The 22,687-nt window shown below is 40.8% G+C and overlaps 2 protein-coding genes across 3 annotated transcripts in view; one reads left to right on the top strand and one right to left on the bottom strand.

Moving 5' to 3' along the window:
- Positions 1 to 1,574: 1,574 nt before the first annotated feature.
- Positions 1,575 to 22,626, bottom strand: sh2d3a (SH2 domain containing 3A). Of its 2 annotated transcripts, XM_034087399.2 has the most exons (19): positions 22,608 to 22,626; positions 22,371 to 22,462; positions 22,159 to 22,276; positions 20,104 to 20,162; positions 19,823 to 19,980; positions 11,283 to 11,322; positions 11,032 to 11,148; positions 9,806 to 9,949; positions 8,343 to 8,638; positions 8,150 to 8,235; positions 7,850 to 7,969; positions 6,967 to 7,124; positions 6,693 to 6,875; positions 5,214 to 5,375; positions 4,363 to 4,478; positions 3,826 to 3,997; positions 3,613 to 3,724; positions 3,021 to 3,206; positions 1,575 to 2,268 (listed from the first exon to the last, which is right to left on the bottom strand). In XM_034087399.2, the coding sequence occupies exons 2-19, from the start codon at positions 22,458 to 22,460 to the stop codon at positions 2,072 to 2,074; spliced, it is 2,514 nt and encodes an 837-aa protein (XP_033943290.1). In that variant the 5' UTR covers positions 22,461 to 22,462; positions 22,608 to 22,626; the 3' UTR covers positions 1,575 to 2,071. The 2 variants fall into 2 exon arrangements, with proteins under 2 accessions (XP_033943290.1, XP_033943307.1); XM_034087416.2 differs by lacking the exons at positions 19,823 to 19,980; positions 20,104 to 20,162; positions 22,159 to 22,276; positions 22,371 to 22,462; positions 22,608 to 22,626 and adding an exon at positions 13,430 to 13,861 and having other exon boundaries at positions 1,582 to 2,268.
- Positions 12,971 to 22,687, top strand: part of LOC117449600 (proto-oncogene vav-like) — a 33,588-nt gene continuing 23,871 nt past the window's right edge. The window contains exon 1 of the mRNA XM_034087379.2: positions 12,971 to 13,176. The gene's annotated coding sequence lies outside the window, so the exon portion shown is untranslated. The remainder of the gene's footprint in view (positions 13,177 to 22,687) is intronic.

Below are 22,687 nucleotides of genomic sequence, written 5' to 3'. Positions count from 1 at the left end.
TTTCTCTGTGTTACTATCCCTCAACTGCATCTCAGCAGGAGAAATGATTTCATAGAGGAATTTAATACTAAAAATACATTTTGGAAGAAACCCTCTTGATTTGAGTAAATCCGGTCTCATACTGCCTTATATACGCATATTATTATACATATTAATACAAGAAATAATATAAACAAGAACACATTACATCAAGCAAAAACTGCTTCAATAAACAGTTCATATCTCCATATGATGTTACAATTTCTTTACTAAAGAGAGACTTGCAAGGAAACTAAAGCACAGTGGCATTTAACATGTTGGAGTACAAATACAGCATTTACCTGCATTCACAAATACTTGGTGAAAAGTGTGTGCTGCGTTGGAGGTCGCTGCTTCAGAGATCAATACATAGCATGGAAATACAAATCTAAAGTGGAGACATATCAATTAAGTCCCTGTCACGGAAATTGCAGAGCGAGTTTTCAATTCTGGTCTTCAACTGTTTCTACTTTGACATCTTTACTCCCCTCGTATTTGTATACTGGTTTTTAAACTGTCAAAACCACTCGTCATATATTGAGCCTTCAGATGATCCCTCTCAAACAATGGACATGTTTAAAACCTTTGACATTATTCTGAATTGAAATCCAATTGACTTAAAGGTGGGGTAGGTACGTTTGAGAAACCGGCTCGAGATCGCTAGAATTTGAAAATACACAACCGGAGAAAATCTGCGACTTCCTCACAGAGCCCCTCCTCCAACACACATGAACGCGCACATGACCAATTAGGGCACGAGATAAGTGTGTGCCCCGATGGCAGGCTGACAGGCAGGTAGGCCATCCAATCTTTACAGTATTACGGCTTCTACAGATTACATTTTTTTATGGATTTGTTGTCAAAGCACTTCAGATATTCATTGCTATCGGGATGTTAAGAGCATTCCATGGAATATAACAAAAAGTGTATCTCGAGCCGGTTTCTCAAACTTACCTACCACACCTTTAAATCACATTTCTGAAGAATTAATGACACAAGATTGGATTACAAAGAAAGGCAATGAGAGCTTCTGTGCCTTATACAGTCAATTAACTAGTTAAAAATACTCTTACTTCTTCTCGATTATTGAAAAATCAAGAATTTATGACTATACAAATATTATTTATATCAAAAGTTGAACTGCCTATCTACTTTATTCAAGTTCATTTTGAGGTTTCAAGCCATATGCCATGTCACAATAATTTGTCCATAGTTTGTACTTAAACTTTTGATTTAAGCGCAGAGAAACTGGATACATCAGACGTGTCAAACCCTGCAGGAACATCACTCTGCACAGCGAATCTGTCATATTCAGAAATAAGCCAAACACTCTGGAGGGGGACTCTAAAAATCTCCCTCTCATTGAGCCACATGTTTACCTATCTCTTTCTCTACCACTCTGTCCTGCACTAGTAGACTTTTTCAACATTTAAGGGGTATTATTGTATGATACAATTCTAAAAGGAAAATGTATGAATTTACATGTTTTGTCTGAGTCATAAAGTGTAAAGAAAAATACATTGGTTGTCTTTTTTTGTTCATTTAGAATATTATTTATGAGGAAAAGTACACGCAAACATTACACAAATATGATTTATTGCTTTAGAAACACTGACATGAAATGAACACAATTTCCAGTGTGGCCTCTCACAGCAGCAGGTAGTACAAGGGAACCCAATCAGTTATAATCATGATGGTCCTTTGGACACAAGTATTTAAAGAAAAAGTGGTGTGTGTGTGTGAACACTGTCTCAGTATCAGAAATGCACATTCGTAAACAGATGCTAGTTTTTGGGTAAACATTTCCAGATCGCCTGAAACCAACACAGCCCTTTTCACAGTAAAGGTCTGCACAGGGCTCTCTTAGTTCAGACATCATTCTATTTTTTATAAGTTAAGTCGTCACTTGGCAAGCTTTAAAGTCTCTCACATTTGAAAAATAAACGTTCCTTTATGTCTGTGTGTCTTTAGCCTCTCACCCAGGCTAAACTGAAAACATTTCCTCCAGTGAAGAAAGCCCTGACTTCCCTTTCCGTCGGGGAAGTCAGGGCGCTCAGGTTAGAGGCTCAGGTTGTCGTGGGGTGAGCTCCACTGGTTCCAGTTTATCCGAGAGGACGGAAAGAATCGTGTCAAACTTCTCGTAGCGCTCCTCTCTGTTGGCCGTGGCCCCCGCCTGACCCCAGAACAGCCGCAGGGCGAACTCCGTCCGGAAAGCCTCCAGCAGCTCGGGGACCGGCTCCCAGCTTCCTGCTGAAGGACGGGACAGACATCCCATCAGACGCAAAGAATGAGGTCATTTCACATCAGTTTAACTATGTTTTTTATATACAATATACTACTGTATGTTCTGCCAGTGCAAACATGTTTACTCTGCCTTACAACAACAAGAACCTCTCATAAGAACAGTGATTTAAGTTCACACACTTTCCTGCACCTTACCTTCAATACAAACTAAATTAAGAACTATTCTGACCTGTATACGTCAAGAACATAAAGTCTGCCTCTCTACTTTGTTTTACTTAACCATTCATAGACTGAATTAGTTCATTTAAAAATTTAACTAAAATATAGAAATGTATAAATAACTAATTTGACTAAAATAAAGTAATGCAAAATATGTTTTCTATATAATCTGGTCAAATAAAAAAAACCAAATAAAAAAAAAACTTTTTTCCATAGATTTTAAATTATTTTATTTTTGGCACGCCAAATAATGCTAATCAGTAATTGTTGAGAATCGTTGCACTCTTTGGTCAAATATTTAATAAAAAGAAAGTGCCTGCAAACGGAGCCTCACTCAACATCTCTTCATGAACAGGTCACATTCATGTGTTGTTAAAAAAAACACAGGATATTTATATTTAATATTTGAATTTTGCTTTATCTGACTTTAATAGTGTGTTCGTACTGATAGATTCAGTACGAACACAGACATAGTAACAGATTTAGGATAAGAATACTGCGATGTGTGTCCATTAAGGAGAGAACAATGCTGTGTGTACCTGTGAGCAGAGTGTGTGCGTGCTGCTGATAATCTTGTGCGTGCAGCGCAGCGCTGCGAGCTGATTGGAGGACGTCGTAGAGGAGCTGACAGCCGCGCTCACTGTTCTCCACCGGGTCGTCGCCCTCCATCGCCATCAGCAGGGGAACCAGGTGAGGCACGGCTGAGGGACCGTGGACTACAGAGTCTACAGGAAAACGCATGAACAAACAGATTCAACGCATTATTATATATTATAGTATTATTTTAAAACGAAGGGTTACAGCGCTATTAATACCGCACAACCAAAAGGAGAAGAGTGCTGAGTGTTTTATAGATTCTCTGGAGTACACAGTGTCTTTTGTGGCTTCCAAGAAGTCTGATGAATTGTTCTGAGTCGAGATCAATGTGGCTTTTCTCCTACTGCTTTTGATGTGATATTGGAGACAAACAGTCGATACCAGCACTTACTTTCATCGTACTGAACAAACAAAAAGCACTAAGTACTTGCACCTAAGCACACTTCTACCTGTTTGTGTTGGATGGGAAAAGTCACACTGGCAAAAGCATCGACCAAATGAATGAAATAAGATGTTTCTTAGTTTAAAACTCACCGTCTCCGTCGTTCAGCATGTTCATGAAGGGTTTGAGTTTATTCTCAAATAAAACTGCAGTCTCCGTGTGGTTCCTCCTCAGCGCTCGCCACGTCATCTCTAGTCGCGTTATCTGCACATGTGCAAGCACAAACATACCAGGTGTGTTGGTAAACTCCATCCAGTTTGCATTTGACCTTAGTTTAAACTATATATTTGTCATATCTTCTCCACCTGAGGCAAATCCAGAGCCTTCATCACGGCTGAGAAGGAGTAGAGGTTGTGGGCGTGATCTTTCAGGGCCTGAGCCAATAAGATTAATTTATGTAAAACAGTTGACCTCTGGCTGACAGTCCCTGTGCAACCCAGGATGTCCACAGCGACTCCCAGTGCTATTAGATGATGCCTAAAAATGATACAAATAATTAGAGTGCATACGATTTAAGTAAGGCAGAATGTGAGGACAGCTTTCCTCCTTTCCAGTGGGGAGAAAAACCTGAAGCCAGTAAGGCTAAATGTTAAAATGTAGAGATTGTCGTTGTATTTTAGGTTCATCCAGTATTTACTTTGAGAAGTGGATTCATTAATGTTTGCTAAGTGTTTTTCTTTAATTGTAATTTGCTTGACAAAAACTTGATTTACCCGTGTTTATTGTACAGAAAAAAATCGGATTCTTATGTTTGAGTGTGCTAGCTCCACGGTCAAGTTAACCCTCTCTAATGAGGCCATTATATGTAGTCTTTTCTCACTATCTGTATCATCTTCACGTACCTTTCTAGCAAATCCTGCCGTAATTGGCGTCCATGTGGCAAAGTGACAAGCTCCAGCCCCGATCCAACTCCCATAATCCTCTTCTGCTCATCGGTCACCCCAACAATGCGTGCAACCTGCAGCGTGACAACAATCACAAATAAATGCTCAGTAATGTTTTATATTCAGTTAATGAACGAGTGGGTATTTATGCTACTTTTTTGAATTTGTTGAATACACCAAAAACACCATATCATAAAAACAGGGACCATATTCATCAAGCTAGGGAGTAAAAGGTTTTAATAAATGTATTAGGACTTAAAAATTCTACTACAGTAAATATATAAGACACACACCACGAGTTGGTCCTAGATGGCTGGAGTACATGGACATACGGTCACAATGAACAATATGTTAACAGAAGCAACATGAGTACCGTACTTTTCGGACTATAAGCCGCGACTTTTTTCCCCATTTTTTTTGTACAGCTACCGGCCACTAGGGAACCTCCTAAATCTATGGATTTTACAGGTAAAATTAACCACCTTTAACGCTATGGGCTCTATGACCGGTCCGCGCCCGCCACCTTTAAGCGGCGGGCTCCAGCAGGAAAAGCTGGAGGCCGGAAAAGAGTGAGACAGGTAGCGCCCCAAAGTAAAAGTGGAACCGAGAGACAGAACGAGAGCAAGACAGACGGACAATTTAGCTGCTGCGGCTTATATGCAGGTGCGCTTTATAGTCCGAAAAGTACGGTAGTTAGTGGAGCTATGCCTAATATTTGCATTAATTTAAACATTTGATTGTCTATGTTGCATTTATCAGGTGTGCCATGTCCAAGTGATACATCCAGTATGTAGAGGGTTGAGAGTTACCTGGCAGTCGACACTGAGCATGTGCATAGCGGTGATGTCGGCGTTTGAGCGATTGAAAAGCTCTTTGAGCGCCAGCAGGACGCCGGGCTCTAGAGGTCGGTTGTTCTCCGGCAAGAGCAGCGACTCAAACTGATCCAAGTGGAAGCACGAGACCGTCTCCACCTGTGATGGAGGGAAAAGCATGTCACGTTCATTCACAACTGACCCTCTGTGCTGTTATAAAGTGCAGATGTACAATCTTTGACATATTTAACAGAGTTGTTCAAACCAAATGTATTCTGAGGAAGTTATTTGCTTAACAAGATAAAATAAAAGATTATAGCACTTCAAATAGACAAGTAACAGGTAAGAATCAACATGAGCATAGATGCTAATCATTTCCTTTTTTCAAATTGTAACATAAACAAGTTTAAAACAGGGTTGACAGCTTTGTCATTGATTACAAAAATCTGCTTTTCATATTATAAGGACATTGAATACAAATAATTAAGTGAGAAAACAGGATTTAAAAAGCGAGAAATAGACAGTATGCATAATATGTAAAGTAGGTGATTAAAAAAGGTGCAATCTGTAAAATGATGGCTTGAATTGAAAAACCTTATCAACAGAATGCGGCTCTAAAGCAGGGGTGTCAAACTCAAATACACATTGGGACAAAATAAAAAAATGGGTACTAGTCGAGGGCCGGACTGGTTCAATGTTCATTGAAACTTATTGAAATTAACTTATTGCACATATTAAACCTGGAGCTAACTAAGCTTAAATTCTTACCTATAAAAACAACATTAAACATTAAATAATCAGTTTCATTCATTCATGGCTCTATCTGCAGCTTTTCCAGAGTCATTTCTTATGATTACATTTTTCCACAGGCCAACAACAGCTTCAACAAAACATGCCCTGTTGTCTCAAGAAACAAAGTGCAGAAGGAAACATCCATTGAACTCAGTGTGCTGCTCTGTGATGCTAGCTCAAGCCGATACTTGGCGTCTCATCTTGGGTGCAAGTTCATCAATGTTTGGGCTCAGGCTCTGAGCTGAGGAGACCCTCAGGATGGAGTGAAGGTGTGCGTGCAATATACCGGCGGGCCAGATCTAATAGTAATTACAAATTATCCTGCGGGCCGAAATTAAATCCACCACGGGCCTGATTTGGCCCCCGGGCCTTGAGTTTCACACATGTGCTCTAAAGTGTTGACATAATTTAAAAGACGTTTAGTGTTGTGTTGCAGAGATACTGAGATTAATGCCAACCGGCTTATCCTGACTTTTTTTCTTGCCCTGCTGTTGCTTAAAATAAGTGACTGGATATTTAAATTATAGACCCAGTGTTCGAGGTTAAATGTTTCCCCCTTTTTTTTCTTCTACGGCGCCGGTAGTTCTGTTCGACACGCTGCACTTTTAAGGAGCTAAAACTAAAAAAACACTGTTGCAATCCTTAAAACATTACACAGCCTTTATCCAGACATGTATCACTTACATGTGGCTTTTCAAAATGCCAGTCTTCCACTTCTGCTTTCTTCTGTGGTAGCGCTGGCAGCTGTAATGACTCTTCGTTTTTCTCTGCCTCCAAAAAGCCAAAGGAAGTCTCGGTGAGGCGGGCGCGGCTCTGCCACTTCTCCTCGGCACGCAGCCGGTCCACATGACCTATCTTCTGTGGCACCTGGGCGCAAAAACAAGGAGACGTAAACTCTCCATGGATGATTTACAGAGTAGGAAATAGAAAAAGCATAATGCAGGAAAAAGGTATCTACCTGGACGACAAGCTCATCGTAGTAAGAGGAGGGGTCCACGTTCCGGTCTCTGGGTGGGGGAGGGATGGAGTTGGGGAAGAGAACAGAGACTCTCAGAGGTTTAGGAGGAGCTCTTGTGTGCAGCTGTCCATCTGAACCTCGCAAAGTTACACCACCACCTGCAGGGACAGGAGGGAGTTAGGTCTGTCATTGGCGGTCTCCACATTTGCAGGAGGTGCTGCTGTGGTATTTGAACTCTTACGGCACGTCCACACTACAGCATCAAAAACGGTTTCCAACGCGTCTGCCCATTCACTTTGAATGGGGTGACGTCACTTTTCGCCGAACTGCATTGTGGGAAGCAGAGCGGAGCTTTCCTGGCGTTTCAGGCTGCAAAAGTTGAGCAATGTTCAACTTTTGAAACTTCTGAAGCTTTCGGTGGAAGCGTCAGCCAATCAAATCATATGCCAGTACAAGCTCTAGCCAATCAAACCGCTGCTTGTGTGTCAGGGGCGGGAGATTCATGTGATTGGTTGTTGGTCGAGCTTCAGACACGCCCAGCTCCAAGCTTTTTTTGAAGCTGTAGTGTGGACGGGCCGTTAGGGACAAGTTTGGTTCCAGAAAAGTTCAAGGAAAACAGACTAGATGCACAATCATGAAAGTGAAGCATCACCCATGTGTATTTTGTCCTGTCCTGTAAGTATTCCCAGGCCATAACCATGCATCACTTTTAAAAATGTAGCTACCTTCTCAGGCAGCTCAAACCCTCAAATTCAGAGGGTCCACTAAATGTGTGCTGTTCTCTCTGTGTGTGTGTGTGTGTGTGTGTGTGTGTGTGTGTGTGTGTGTGTGTGTGTGTGTGTGTGTGTGTGTGTGTGTGTGTGTGTGTGTGTGTGTGTGTCACCTGGAAAGGCAGGACGTGAGTGTCGTGGTCGGGGGCTCAGCAGGGGTTCGCTGCCTGTGCGAAACACTGGCGAGATCGGGGCGGGGCCGGTGTCCTCCTGCTTAGTGTTTTGTTGAACCCCTGGATGAGGAGACAAAAAATAATTATTTCATCTTTCAATAAACTTTGCTTTGACAAAAATAGATGCAGTGCGTAGAACAGAGGATTGCAAGAAGCGCCTCACATGAGTTGCTAAAAACGACGACTCTGCATCCTGACAGCACAGTGGCTATATATAAGACACATTTAGGTATAATGTACCAGTTCGCAGGTTGCTGTCAGATTGTGCAGACTGAAGGGAAGGTCTGCGTCCAACGTTCTCCAAGTTAGAAGGCTGACTTCCACTCCTGCAAAGCAAAGACATCAGTATACAGTATATATGTGTTTGAATGTAGTATTTCAGCACTTTAGGATTGCACGTGGACTGGAATACATTTCAGCAGACTTTTCCCACCTTAGCAGCGGATTGATGATCTGCAGTGTGTCGTTGTGTGCGGAGCTGAAGCTGCGCCTTTTGCTGGCTTGATTGTATTTGTCTCTGTCTGCACCTTTAATACTGCTGATGCTGCTTGAGGAGTCTGTTTGTCGCTCGATGATGACACGCAGAGGAACGCTCCGTGTGATTGGGTTAAAGATCACAGCCCCAGAGGCCTGGGAGATTGGCCGACGCCCGCCCACATAGAATCGGATCAGAGCAGGTACATTGTCAAAGCGATCCTCCTCAAACTGGAACAGCTCCCGAGAGTAGCCCTGTCGCACAGATGGAGGCACACACGTAAAATATCGAGCAGAGTTTTTAAAGGAATGGTAACATCTCTTTTCAGACCACAAAGAGGCTAAAAATACAGTAATTGTAGCTTGCAAAAGAGAAGAGGTCTGTTTGGATTCATAGCAGGCAACAGTTGTGACCCAAAGTAACAGCAACATGTTTAAGAAGCATCAAAAAGTCTAAAAAAAATGTACTCTCCATCATTGTAATCAATCCCTGAATGAAAGTTGCGCAGGTTAAAACACTAAAGAGAAACCTACAGTAGGTGAGCGTCTGAAAAACAATATATTTATTCTTTGGTTAGATCAGGGGTGTCAAACTCAATTTCATCACGGGCCACATCAGTATTATGGTTGCACTCAAAGGGCCGGTTCTAACTTTAAGACCAAAAATACATATATAAATATTGAATATATATAAAATAATGTATTATATTACATTATTGCCTCTGCATTGGATTATTATTATAACTTCATAATTAACTACGTCTGAAAGCAAGTCTAGGGCAAATAATTGCAAGTCTCTTCAGTGAGAATGTCACAATATGATTTTAAAAGAAAAGCCACATTCTGGAAAAACAAAAAAAAAGAAGTGACATTTTGAAAAAAAAATTATTTTTTAGAAAAAGGCACATTTTAAGAAAAAAGTCATATTTTGACAAAAAAAAGTCAAATTCTGAGATAAAAAAATCTAATTTGAGATGCATTGTGGGACATGTCGTTTATGGGCAACGTGCTTCTGTAAAGTAGCATGTAACCGTATAATAAACATATTATATTCTTTGCAAGCTCTTGTGGGGCCACATAAAATGAAGTCGCGGGCCGGATTCGGCTCCCGGGCCTTGAGTTTGACATCCCTGGGTTAGATGATCTGCACCTCGTATCTATTTAGAACATAACGTCTTTAAATCTTGCAATTTGGTCTTTGGGTCATTTTTTTAATTATTTGAAACTGGGAAAATAGCAAAACATCAGCTAAGCCCAAGGTGGCATCTTAAAATGTCTTAATTTGCCAAACCAACACTTAAAAACCCAACAAATACAAATTGACGAATCTGAAGCTGTGCCCAGTTAATATTGGCATTGTTGCTTGGTTCATTATTTAAACTATTTATCCGTTTTGCGTATATGGACATAACATAGAAGCACCTTTTTAGGACGAAGGATCACTCTTATGATCTTAAAGTGCATGGGCCCATTCTTCCAGTAGCAGCTCAAAACGTAGTTCCCGGGGGCGGAGTTTGAATCTCGGACCAGGAAGTCTCCGTCCCTTTCAAACAGAGACTCTGCAGCCTGGAGACAAGTCAGCATGTTTAGTCATCAACAGTTCAAGGGCCGGATACATAGACTGCATTAGTTTTAGTTGTAAGTATCTTAAAAGCTGGCAACTGAGTGAGTTAAACTGAAGCTCCTTTAGCTTAGATTAGCATAAATACTGGATACAAGGGAAACAGCTATCCTGGCTTTGTTCAAAAGTCACAAAATCAGCTCATCTAAAGCTCACTATGGTATATGTTTTGTTTGCTTAATCTATACAAAACTCAAGTGTTAAGATGCTTAACAGGTGCAGAACTTTTTTAGGATGACAACAAGGCTCCAAGAAATATTTTTCGTATGCTTGAGTCACTTTAGATGTGCTGGTACATGGATTTTGTTATCTTTTAACATGGCCATGCTAGCTAATTCACCCGTACAGTCTTTATGCTAAGCTAAGTGGCTTCTTCCTTAAAGGAGACCTATCATTCTATATTTGAATAATATATTGTAGGGCCATACCTATATAAGGTATATTTATATGTTTTTTTTCAGATCATGCATTTTAGCCATGCCTCATTTTGCTCTATTTTCCTCTCCTCCACCCTGTCTTTGTATTCGCTGCAGCTGACCACGCCCCCCTGCAAAGGAGGGGGCCGAGTTAGGAGTGTCATGTTACCATGCTGTTACCATGCTGTTACCATGCCATGGCAACCTCTCATTCCCCTGATAGATGGAGAGTTGGCCATATGGGCGGAGCTCCTCGTCACTGACGTCACACTATTTTCAAATCTGTATCAGTCTGTATCAGATCCGTTGCAGCCCCGTTTTTAGAGATTTGGGTATGGAGGAAAAGAGAGAGGGTTGTGTTTTCTGACACTTGGTGAGTTCCCTGACACACCGGGGACACATTCATGTATAAAAGACGTACAAAAGTGCATTTTGCATGATAGGTCCCCTTTAAGTTTATTCGTGCAGACGTGAGAGAGCTATTGAGCTCTGCACAAGAATGTGAATAGGCACAATTCCCAACTAAAAAAGTCAATTTATTCCTTCAATTAATGTGTTTAAAAATGTGTGAAAGTGTAAATACGGTGATAATAGCAGGATCCATTGAGTACCTCTCGTCTCAGCGGTCCGTGGTACCACGCGTGGCTCGTCGGGTCGTCAGTACTGAGCTTCAGCTCCTCCTCTAGCTCCTTCTTCAATGAATCCATGTCTTTCCGACCACCAAACACCTACAACGCAAACAGTCAAGCAGTGATTTACTCTACATGTTTCTGTGCCTTGTTTTGCATGTGTGAGAGTATGAAGGAAATTATGTTAAAAAAGGAGAGGAAGCTAGTGAGAGGCTGTGTGCTTAACCTCTTACCTTCAGCTGACTGAAGTATGCGCTAACACTCCTCCTCTTGCTGAAAAACAAGAGCAAAGCGGTGATTTAGAGCCACACAACTCAACCCCAGGGAGCCCCAGATGACGTTGGCATGTATTTCCTTTGAACATGAACAGCACCAGGAGGATAGAATGCCACTGCCAAGGCCTGCATCTGTCATTAACACCACAAAAAAAGTGAGGGACTTCTAATAGCCTGCCTCTTCCTTCCTCCCCAAGCTTCCTGCCTCTGTAAACACAAGGCTGACAGATGAACGGCTCATAGAACTAACAGCACGAGTCGACTAGATAACCCCCAGCAATCTCATGAACTATTCTAGCAAATCTACATCTATGAATTGCTTTGTGCGGCCGTGGGTCAACAATGTGGAACACATGTAGTGTTCTTGGATAGCTGGAGGGATGTGCATGTGGTGTGATGGTAGCTTGTTTACCCTGCTTTGACTCTGAATACAACTCTCAACAAGCACAACAACTGCTTTGTTACGTCTATTTGCTGTCAAATATAAAATCCCGCAATGAATCCTATTTTTCATAAAGACAAAACTGGTCTTGTTGAAACTTGGTCTCCGATTTAAAGCTGTGATCATAGGCAGTATGTTGTGGTCCTGTTAAAACAAACCCCCTTCAAATATTTGTTTTGATCTACAAAAATAACCTTGCTGATCTGTATATCAGCAATGCCGTCTAAACAATAAAAACAAAATCGTTTTTCCCTGCTTTCCTTATAATTAAAACCAACGTTCATACATCTTTCCATACATTTTCTGATTAACCATTGTGTTTCCAATCACAAATGTCTAAATGTCGTTTCAAAGCACTCCGTCTGCTATAGACGTTAAATGTATGCACCCACCATGTGTTCATTTTAAACTGGAGGATGTAAAGTGACTTGAGGTATTTTTAAAACCTCCAAACTCACAGAAAAACAAAGCAATTACCTCATTGGCTTTTGTAGCAGACAAAATAGCTTGTTCTGTTTGACTAACAGTCCAAAACCAAAAGAGTATAGAGATGACCATCACATGGGACAAAAAATAACTGCAATCTTCATGATTGTTGCAACGTGTTTTGCTTTTTTTCCTGAAAAATAGCATATTATCAAATCAGTTGGCAATCAACAATTGTATTGATTGACTGAGTTCAACTCTACACCATTATTTTGCGCTTGTATTGTGTTTAGGTTGACTTAATTTACTTAATCGTCATGTTATCGAGTATCTAGATTAGAACTCTGTAAAATAATGTATAATTATAATGAAATGTATTGCATTATACTGGGTTTTCCAATAGTTAATCTACCCTACATTATGTGAAAGGGGTGGGGAATAGTTTTCTTTTGTCCAACAACAGCACAACCTAAAGAATCCTAAAGCATCCTAAATGACCATAACCTTTGATTCAACACAGTTGTATTACCTGCCGTTGTATTCATTATACAAGTCTGTTCTGTCAGACTGAATTATGTTTATGCTGGGTGTAGCCTTAGCCTACCTCATAAAATGACAACAATAAAATGACAACTGTTGAAGTGGCATGTTCAAAATGTGCCCAAATAATTCACAACACTGACGTAAATACACAGAAAACAAAATAAATCTCAGCTTTTAGATTTTTTACGAGTGCTACATCCTGTTTGAGGGGCGTTGGCCCAGGCTGCACAACAGAAACACCTGTGCAACGTGCTGCACAGCCCCTATGGACACATACAAGACCCCGCATTTAACTATGTTTCAAACTATCTTATTACCAGCCAACAATTATACCTCATATTGAATTTCTATGGTTAATAGACCTACTTTTCATTGTTCTATTCTGCTCTAACGTGATGTCTTCTGAGTCAAGATTGTGCAACAGGACGTGAACTGATTCAGGTAAGGTAGCAAGCAAGATAAAACCAAAGTAAGTTATGTCGACTTTTCTCTTAAAGAATGTAAATACAGTGGGATTTTAACAGCTTGTCACAGAATAAGAGTTTAGAAAGAACTGCACACCAAACGTTAAACAAGCTGTCAAACAAACGATCAACAGTTGACTTACATCGAAAGTCTCGCGTTAATTAACGTTAACTTAGCTAACCGTTTTTCAAAAAACATTCAATTTTCAGCGGCTAACGGTCCTACCTACCTGTCAGTCCGCCTCACAGCTCGCTTTTCTCGGACATGTTTCACTGTTTCTTGGTCCAAATTAACACCGACAAACAACAACAGCTGAGGAGTTGTATGTTCAAGCTGTTTCTCCGCGCCGGGTCCCTCCCAGGCAGCCCCCCTCCTTCGTCTCCTCGCCCTCCTCCTCCTCGTTTCGGACGAGTTCCCACAAGTTTTCCCGAGCTCTCATGCTTCTCCCCCCGCCCAAGGCCCCGGTGCTGAAACACCGCTATCTGCCTGGCATTCCTCGGATACCGACACAAGCCGAGCTGCGAACACAGTACCTGGCTGCAGTCAGTAGTAGGCTATATTGTAGGTGGCAGTACAGAGAGGTATGTGCCCATAAATCCACCATATGGTACTGGTTTAGTCTCTTCAAACGGTGACATCACTTTTTATTAGACCAACTGAAAGTTATTGCCCAACACACACAACACTGTTTTCAGGTCTGAATTAGTTCACAGCAGCACAGTGGCGGTCCTAGACCAATTTTACTGGGGGGGCCATGCTGGGGTCAGTTACTTTACTAAGAGGGGAACCTTCAACTTGCCAACAAATACAGTGATCTCAAAATGTTATTTCAGTATAAAGTCATAGCATCCCAAATAAACATGAAATACATGATTGGAATTTGTTTCAATAACTTTGTTATTTGTTACAAAATTAGTTGTCTCAGTTATCAGCGCTTTTTTCAGGAATTTGTTTTATCATAGACTCTTTGAAAAGTTGCCTACCTAGTAGTAGGATACATGAGGTCATATATTAAGACAATTATTTGTAGTGTTATATCCAAGTGCTCTTAAATATTTGTGCCATGTTTTTAGGAATAATATGTTATACATATCAGGCTAGAAATGATACATGTAAAATAACCTCGGTAGTAGGGGTGTAACGGTATACGTACCCGTACCGAATTCGGTTCGGTACACGTGTGTACCGAAGTGTACCAAACGAACATAACGTTAAACGTTAAACGGAAAAAATTGAGAACTTGAACAACTTTTTGGAAGTAATCTCAGGTGCTGCGTTGCAGCATTCAGAGTAATTTGCTCACAATTTGAGGAACTGTTGAAATGGCGAACGCAGATAAAGTTGAGCTTGAAAATGCTCCAGCATCACTGAAGTCTCCGGTTTGGGAACATTTTGGTTTCGCAGTTACGTACAAGGATGACGGACAAAGACAGGTGGACTGAACCAAAGCTGTTTGTCGGCATTGTTCAACTAAAATTGGTTACGCGGCTGGCAATACATCAAACTTGCACACTCATTTGAAAAGACATTACCCGAACGTGAATATCACCGGTACCAAAAGAAAAAAGACTGAAGTGCAAACCCAACTCCCGCTAGCATTTAAGCCTCCACCACTCGCAAAAACTTCAGACCGAGCCAAAGCTATTACAAACGCCAAATATCCTTATGTTGCCATGTTAGCAAAGCGCTACCTGGCTGTATCTGCTACCTCTGTCCCTAGCGAGAGGGTGTTCTCCACAGCAGGAGACATTGTTAGTGCCAGCAGATCTGCCCTTTCGGCAAGCAATGTGGACAAGTTCATCTTTCTTTAGAAAAACATGAAAAGACAATGACAAGCAAGTCATTATGTCAAACTGGCTGCTTTGGTACTAGTACAGTACAGTTCAAATACAGATAATTTCAGTTCATCGAAATGCTGCACCTTAATGTTTATTTAATTATATTTTGTATTTATTTGAGTGAATATTCACAGTTTAATAATAATTAAAAACCCAAAACTAATATTTTATGTTTTGTGAGTACTAGTACAGTAAAGTTCAAATACAGATTATTTCAGTTCATTGAAATGCTGCACCTTAATGTTTATTTTATTACATTTTGTATTTATTTGAGTGAATACATTATTCACAGTTTAATAATCATTTTAAAAAAACAAGAAATATTTTATGTTAAATTATTTCCGAATATAGATATGAAACTGACAGTTTGAAGTGCAGTATGTTGAGAAGTGCAGATTTCTGTCTTGGTATGATAAGAAAAAACTAATTTGAGATACAATTCTTTAAAGATAAGTATTGTTAAGATACACACAGGTACAAATAAATAAATATAGATATTCCCATGAAAGTTCCCAAGGCATCCTCTAATGCAGTGGTTCTCAAACTTTTTTCAATCATGTACCCCCTTTGAAAAAAAAATTCAGCCAAGTACCCCCTGATCAGCGCAAAAAACAATTTGTTAAGGAAAAAATGCCTATATAGGCCTAAAGAGGTACAGTACAGCGCTGCACCATCAGTCTGATTTATTAAAACAACAACATTGTAACTGAGAAACACTTAAATGCTACATTTCAATTTTTAACATCATGCAATAACACTAAAACGGCATTAGTTGCATTGAACTGATATTTTTAATAAGTTGTCCTTACAATGTAGTGAGAATGTGCTTGTGCTTCAATGAGGGTCTTTGTTATTCTGACAGGGAGGCAACTGCAGTTATTACACTTTGCGTTTTGAAATATTTGTAACTCTGTTCATATAAAACCCACACTGCTCAAACTTCGTAACTTTTCCTAAAATGTTTATATTTATTTATTTTGGGGCGTGGGGAATGAAGAGAAAAAGATATATGAGCATTTTATGGGCATGGGATTTTGACCCCTCATATAAACATATGCATAATGCTGCGCTATACTTTGCGGCCACACGCCGTTGTCAAGCAATGCTTATTGTTTAGGTCCTTTTGATAAACAGGCAGTCAAATAATGAACTAGAACCAGCTAGATCTGATAGATTTGGACATAGACGCGAGTGAAGTATAACCGGACGGGAGAGATAGATCAGAGATCAGATCAGCTGCTGCTGACGGAGAACACGCAGCTCTGCATGATCACAGCTCCGCCGCTGTGACGGACCGTTGAGTGGAGCAAAATACACTAAGAGTTAGACCTAACACACTTAGCTAGTTTATATACTCTGGCACTAGCTAAACTAGTTATACATTTATTTATTCTTTCCTGTCGGGTGACTCATTACAGGTTCAGCGAGCTGCACGAGACTGACGGGCTGTCAGGAGAGGGAGAGGAAAAGAGAGCACCCTGTTTATTTTTCCCATTTTATTATCCAGAGTTTCTGTAAACTTTTGAATAAAGTAGTTCATCTACTATTAGTAGTTTGTTTAAATGCATTAATTGTTTATTTTTTCATTAGCATAAAATAAATCCCCCATTTGAGAACCACTGCTCTAATGCTTACTTTTGGTAAATAAGGAGAAATGTTCAACGCAAATGTCCGAAATGTTGTAAAATAATCACCTAAATGAGAAATGTTGATGTTTTCTTTCCGCAAGTCTAAAAGAATAGTTAAAAATGTATGTTTTGTATGTAGTGTTTCATATCAATCAACAAGTATCTTTAAAGGGGACCTATCATGCAAAATGCACTTTGTGATGTCTTTTATACATAAATATGTGTCCCCGGTGTGTCGGGGAACTCACGCAGCGTCAGAAAATAAAACCCTCTCTCTTTTCCTCCGTATACCCAAATCTTTTACAAACAACGAGTGGATACAGATTTGCTGCCGATCTGACGTCAAATCGGCGGCGGACCCACAGAAAACTGCTATCAGTAACAATGCCTGACGTGTTTTGGACGTAATCTCGTCTTTGTTTACATTAGCAAGCCTGGCTAACACTCAGAGCTAACCTGTACTGTAGAGCAGATGTGTTTTAAAAAGCAGGAAATAAAAAAATGAACTCACCTTGTGATAAACCTGCAAGAGAAAAAGCATTTGAGCTCCATACTGTTTCAGAATTAATCTTTGATGTGGTTTAGAACAGGATGTCGTTTTATCACAGCAGAATTTAACTTTATCTCCGGTAGAATTCTGATCAGGCATTAGCTCCGCCTCCTTTTTTTATTTTCTAAAGCTAAGGACCCAAAATCCGCGTTTCTCTAATGCCCCTTTCACACCAACGTGTTTTCAGCTCCGGCTCGGAGCTGGAGCCTGAAAAGTACCGGTTTTTCCTGTTCACACCGCAGAGGCGCCGCCTCTTAGCTCCGGAATCCGGTTCACTTCCAGCTCCAAAAAATGGTCGGTATAGACGCAAGAGCTTCGGAGCCAAGAGGCGGCGTCGCTTACGTCTCTCTTACGTCGAGGCTGGGGCAGTTGCAGATTCGTCGTTGAAGTAGATGCTGAAGACCACAAAGAAGTCTTGCATTTCACATGTGATGTTTGTAAAGTTCCAAGTAAAGTCGTCCGATGCCTTCCATTTCGTTTCGTAAGAGGATAACCAAAGCGAACAGCGCTTCAATACAATCGGCCATTGTTGTTGTTGTCGATGTGAGGGATTTCCGCGCGGTTTGGATTTTATGAAGCAGGCACGTAAACGGTGACGTCATGACGCAGCAGCGGCAGCTCTGGGCGGTGTGAACAGAGCGGGAGCAGAAAAGGGAAACCGGAGCTGAACCAGAAAAGCTCCCGCTCAGAGCTAGAAAGGGAAAAGCGCTGGTGTGAAAGCCGCATAACAGGGCTGCAAAAGAGGGGTATGAGCAGTATGAGGCATGTCTACAATGGGTGAACTGTTTGGTATTTTAAGCAAAAAACTTCACAGACATGTTTTGTATGGCCCTACAATATATTTTTTCAATATATAGCATAATAGGTCCACTTTAAATTACAATTTCTAAATGTTTTCACCCATGAAAAATGGTCCAAAAAGCATCTTGTAGCAGTGATTTGCAGACTGCGCATTCATATTTACATGTTGTGCAGTTATGTGTGTTTATCTGTTATTTTCATCAGATTTGAACGCATCTCAGCCAATCAGAGCGAGGAGCAGGCCTCTCTGCTTCCCTTACGGAGCTTACACACGGCGGCGTGCGTTGAAGCTTGAACGCTTCTGCCCATTCACTTTGAATGGGGTGACGTCACGCTTCGCCAAACTGCATTGTGGGAGCGCTTCAAAAGTAGAGCAATGTTCTACTTTTGAAGCTTCGACGGAAGCGTCAGCCAATCGAATCATATGCCAGTACAAGCTCTATTCAATCAAACCGCGTGCTTGTGTGTCCGGGGCGGGAGATTCATGTGATTGTTTGTTGGTCGAGCTTCAGACATGCCCGCCCGCAAGCTTCAACGCACGCCGCCGTGTCTAAGCTCCGTTTGCCTAACATGTTTAGTTTACAACCTTAGTACTCAGCACTTTATGACTGGGGAGCAGAGAGATGTGCCTGAACTTGAAAACCAGCCTCCATGTATCCTCTTACAGTACTTGCCAGTCATCTAACTCAATTATGTATGAAAGGATACAACTTAAAAATGATTAAAGGGTTGGTTCAACCAAATTACAACAAGATAGTCTTTTTCTCACTAGCTTCTTTTGTTATTAAGACAATTTGGGTTTTATATTCAGTTAAAAATAACATAATTAAATCAAATGAGAACATCTGGCACAGGTAGGGCCCTAACCCGAGGCCTCTTCAGGAGCATTTCTGGTTGGAAAGTCAGTTCAGTCCAAAGAAAGGATGTCCTAATCATCGACTTTAGTACTTTAATAATACCTTCTTAATACAGCTGCAAAAGACAGGCTTCAGTAGCCAGGTTAGTGAAGGTTATTCAGGGTTTGCCATGTTGTTCGGGCAACGCAAAACACTGAAACTGGAACATTATTCTTTCCTGGAAGACAAGTTGCTGTTGAGGTTTTTAAAAGGTACATTTTCAGTATCACCTCAAACTGATTTACCTTCCCTTAGATTTTATTGTGTTGGAATGAGAAACAATCTGAATGGTTTAATAGCGCTTATGATGGGATGGACAAGCCTTTTTATAATTGAGGTCAACTGGCCCTTTAATGCTGAAAGGGAGCCTGTACTTCAAGATTAACAACTTCCGAACACACACACACACACACACACACACACACACACACACACACACACACACACACACACACACACACACACACACACACACACACACACACACACACACACACACCCAGGCCTTTGTCACTCAGTCCTTGACCACTCACTGAAGGGGGAGTGTGCCCAAAATATCAAAGTCCTAAGGTGTGTTGTTTACTATGTTAGTCATCAAAAAGCAGCTGTTCCCCTGGTTGATGAAAGTACATAAAGTAAAGATCACAATTACATTTTAGATCCTTAAATGCTTTTCATTCATATTGTCATTTCAGACAAGTGAGTACGCCTTCTTAAGCATACAAACTCTGACATTTTACGAGGCCCTAGTTAATCATTAGCCAAACCTGGACCTGGAGAAAGTTGCACACAATTACACTCTTTCACACACACACACACACACACACACACACACACACACACACACACACACACACACACACACACACACACACACACACACACACACGGCATTGTGGGTCATCTTACCTGCGTTTGCTGTCCTGACAGCGCTCCGCCTCACTGATTGCGTTATCCTCATCCAGGGGGCGGAGCTGCGTGCAGGAAGCAGAGAGGCGGTGTTTCTTATCAGCGCGCTGGAGGCGGGGCAGGACACTCTGACGAAACAAATCCTTACTCGGCTTCACCTGCAGGACGTGGTAGAGACCCAAATATACAGTGATTAAATTGACTTGTAAAAATGAGCTTAAGGTGTTACACGTGGTGTGTGATGTTTGTGATGCTATGTAGACCCAAATTCATGGTCTTACCAGATCCATAGACGACCCCAGCGAGTACTTCCGGCTCACCCTCCTCTCCACTTTTACACCTGAGTGGACAAAAAGACACTTTAGGAATAGGGTTGGAACATATTGATTTGCTATCTTGCTTAGCTAAATAAGAGAAGATCATATAACTATGTCAGTCTGTTGAATAGGAAACTGGAATAAACACAAGAAGTTTCAGTCAGGCAGCTAATATTCATATTTAACCTAAATATATAACTGTTCCTCTAATTGGTGTGCATGGATAGTAAAGACATTGTGACATCATCTTTCAGACTGTCCATTTTCATGTTAACCTTCTTTAAATTACACTAAGCAAGAACCTGCCAGTCAACACAAATAAACATATACAGTACATGTTAGTATAAGGTTTTGACTTGATAAACCAGGATGCACAAAGTCTCAACGCGAAGCATGAATACGTTTAACTGCTACTTTCGCTCAGCAAATTAGAAAGGGTGATTAAAAGATAATGTTTTATTTGTAGGCTTGTTTCATCACACAGGAACACATTTTCAATTTCCTTAAACTAAAGATAAGCTTTTAACAGATTATCTTGTAAAGTTATATATTAAATCTGTCAGTCTGCATTTAATCAGCTAAATTGTACGAGGCGTGTAATTATGTGTCGCTGTATGCACTAGCCCTGGAGGACATAGCTTAGATCAATATAGAACACAAATAATAAAGCTGTTTGCACATTAGCAATATAGCTGGGTATTGAGCTTTATTACTCTTGAAGCTAATGATCTAAATGCAGGGTCGGCGTCATGGGGGGTCATTCGCGGGCCATGCCCCCCCAAATGAGTCACTGCATGTGCCCCCCCAACGCAGGGTGGGCAAGCCTTGCCACTTTGCCATTTTTTTTTTTAAATCATATAAGTGAAAACGTTTACACTAAAGGTTTTTTGTGTGAAATACGTCAGAAATAAAGAATACAAATATAAAACACAGCCTGAGCTGTGCTCACTGCTGCTCTCTGATTGGTGTGTTGCTTGACCAATGACCCCTGACCTTTGTTTTGTTATCATTACGTGGCTGTGTGTTTAGATGAAAGCCCGGTGGCGATCTGTTCATCTGTTACACTGATTATACAGTAAAGCCATCGAAAATAATATGATATACAGTACAAGTACTTCTGGGTCTCTGTGTTTCATTCAAGCTCGGCTCTGTGTGTGTGTGGCACGAGCGCATTTTGTGAGTGCGCGAGCGGTAACGTGGAATGTTGTTGTTAGCATCTGGTTAGCTAGCTATGCTAACGGATAAAGAGCTGTTTCTACACCAAGGTGGAGGAGAGTCCTCTCCTGTCCGACTGAGAGGATCGTATAACCTCAGCTCAGTGAGGTAAGGACTCTCTCAGTGTTTAGATAGTTAACTTTAGTGTAGGTTATCTCAGTGGATCTCAAACAGTTTGATCACCATTTATATAAACAAGTATTTGCGAGGAACACCTTTTTATATGATCATTATAGTTATTAAAGAATAAGAGAATAAATAAAAAACGGGTATGAAATACTATAGGACAGTAACACAAGAATACAGTTTAAAAGGGGAGTGATTAGTAAAATATCCATAAAGAAAAAGTAAATCTGTTTACAGTTCTGTTTCATATGGATGCTGAGAGATGTAGGCTATCCATAGATCTCTTCATTTTGCTCTCAAAGTGCACCAGATTGATGCATTCAACTTCAATATTTTTAAAATAATCTTCCCAGGGGAGCATGATGGGAATGCCATTAATGTTGCAGTTGTGTGTTGATCAAAAGCAGCACTTGTGCATTTCAAAGAAAGGCATTAAGAGAACTATTTGGTATACGTACCAATATTCAGGTACTGTACTGGCACTAATGTCAAATGATATCCAGGCAATATAATACCAATTATTAGTAAAGTTTTCGTTTTTTATACTCTGTTGGTCTAGTTTAGCTGCAAAACAAACATGTTTCCAAAAACAAACAAACCACTGGATAAAGATTAAGATCAGACCATTTTGGTTACAATTTGAATATTTATGTGTGCTGTGTTTGCTGTGAGTGTCACCAGGTTGTGGGTCAAGTGTCTGTCGGTGTATTAAAAGGTGGTTGAGGATGGTTTCTCTGTGTGCTGGCTCCTCTATACCGGCATCCTTCAGCTCTACATCTGTCACACTCAGCAAACCCTGCAGAGAAGTGAGACAAAAAAACTAGGAGGTAAGCACAGCACACAATAGAGAAGAGATATCACACAGTTGCATGTTGCTTATATTCACATACCTCCAGACCATAATATTCCCTCTCAAGTGACTTGGTGTACTGTGGCAGGCCGATCTGTTTCAGCCACCAGGCGATGGAGCGATTATTCATGTCTGAACAACAGAAGCAAAGGAGATACTAAATACATACCAACACACACACACACACACACACACACACACACACACACACACACACACCCATCTTCTGAAGGAGTTCATAAGAAAAGTGCTAATGAAAGAGTGAAAGGGCACTTACTTTAGCAGTAATTCAAGCAGAGTTGTTTGCCTTGCAGCAGCTACAGTATGTCACACCTACCTGTTTGCAGGGTCCACCGA

This window comes from Pseudochaenichthys georgianus, chromosome 1, assembly GCF_902827115.2.
Source record: "Pseudochaenichthys georgianus chromosome 1, fPseGeo1.2, whole genome shotgun sequence".
NCBI lineage: Eukaryota > Metazoa > Chordata > Actinopteri > Perciformes > Channichthyidae > Pseudochaenichthys > Pseudochaenichthys georgianus.
The sequence above is the reverse complement of the archived record's forward strand: the minus strand, read 5'-3'. Positions and strand labels throughout refer to the sequence as shown.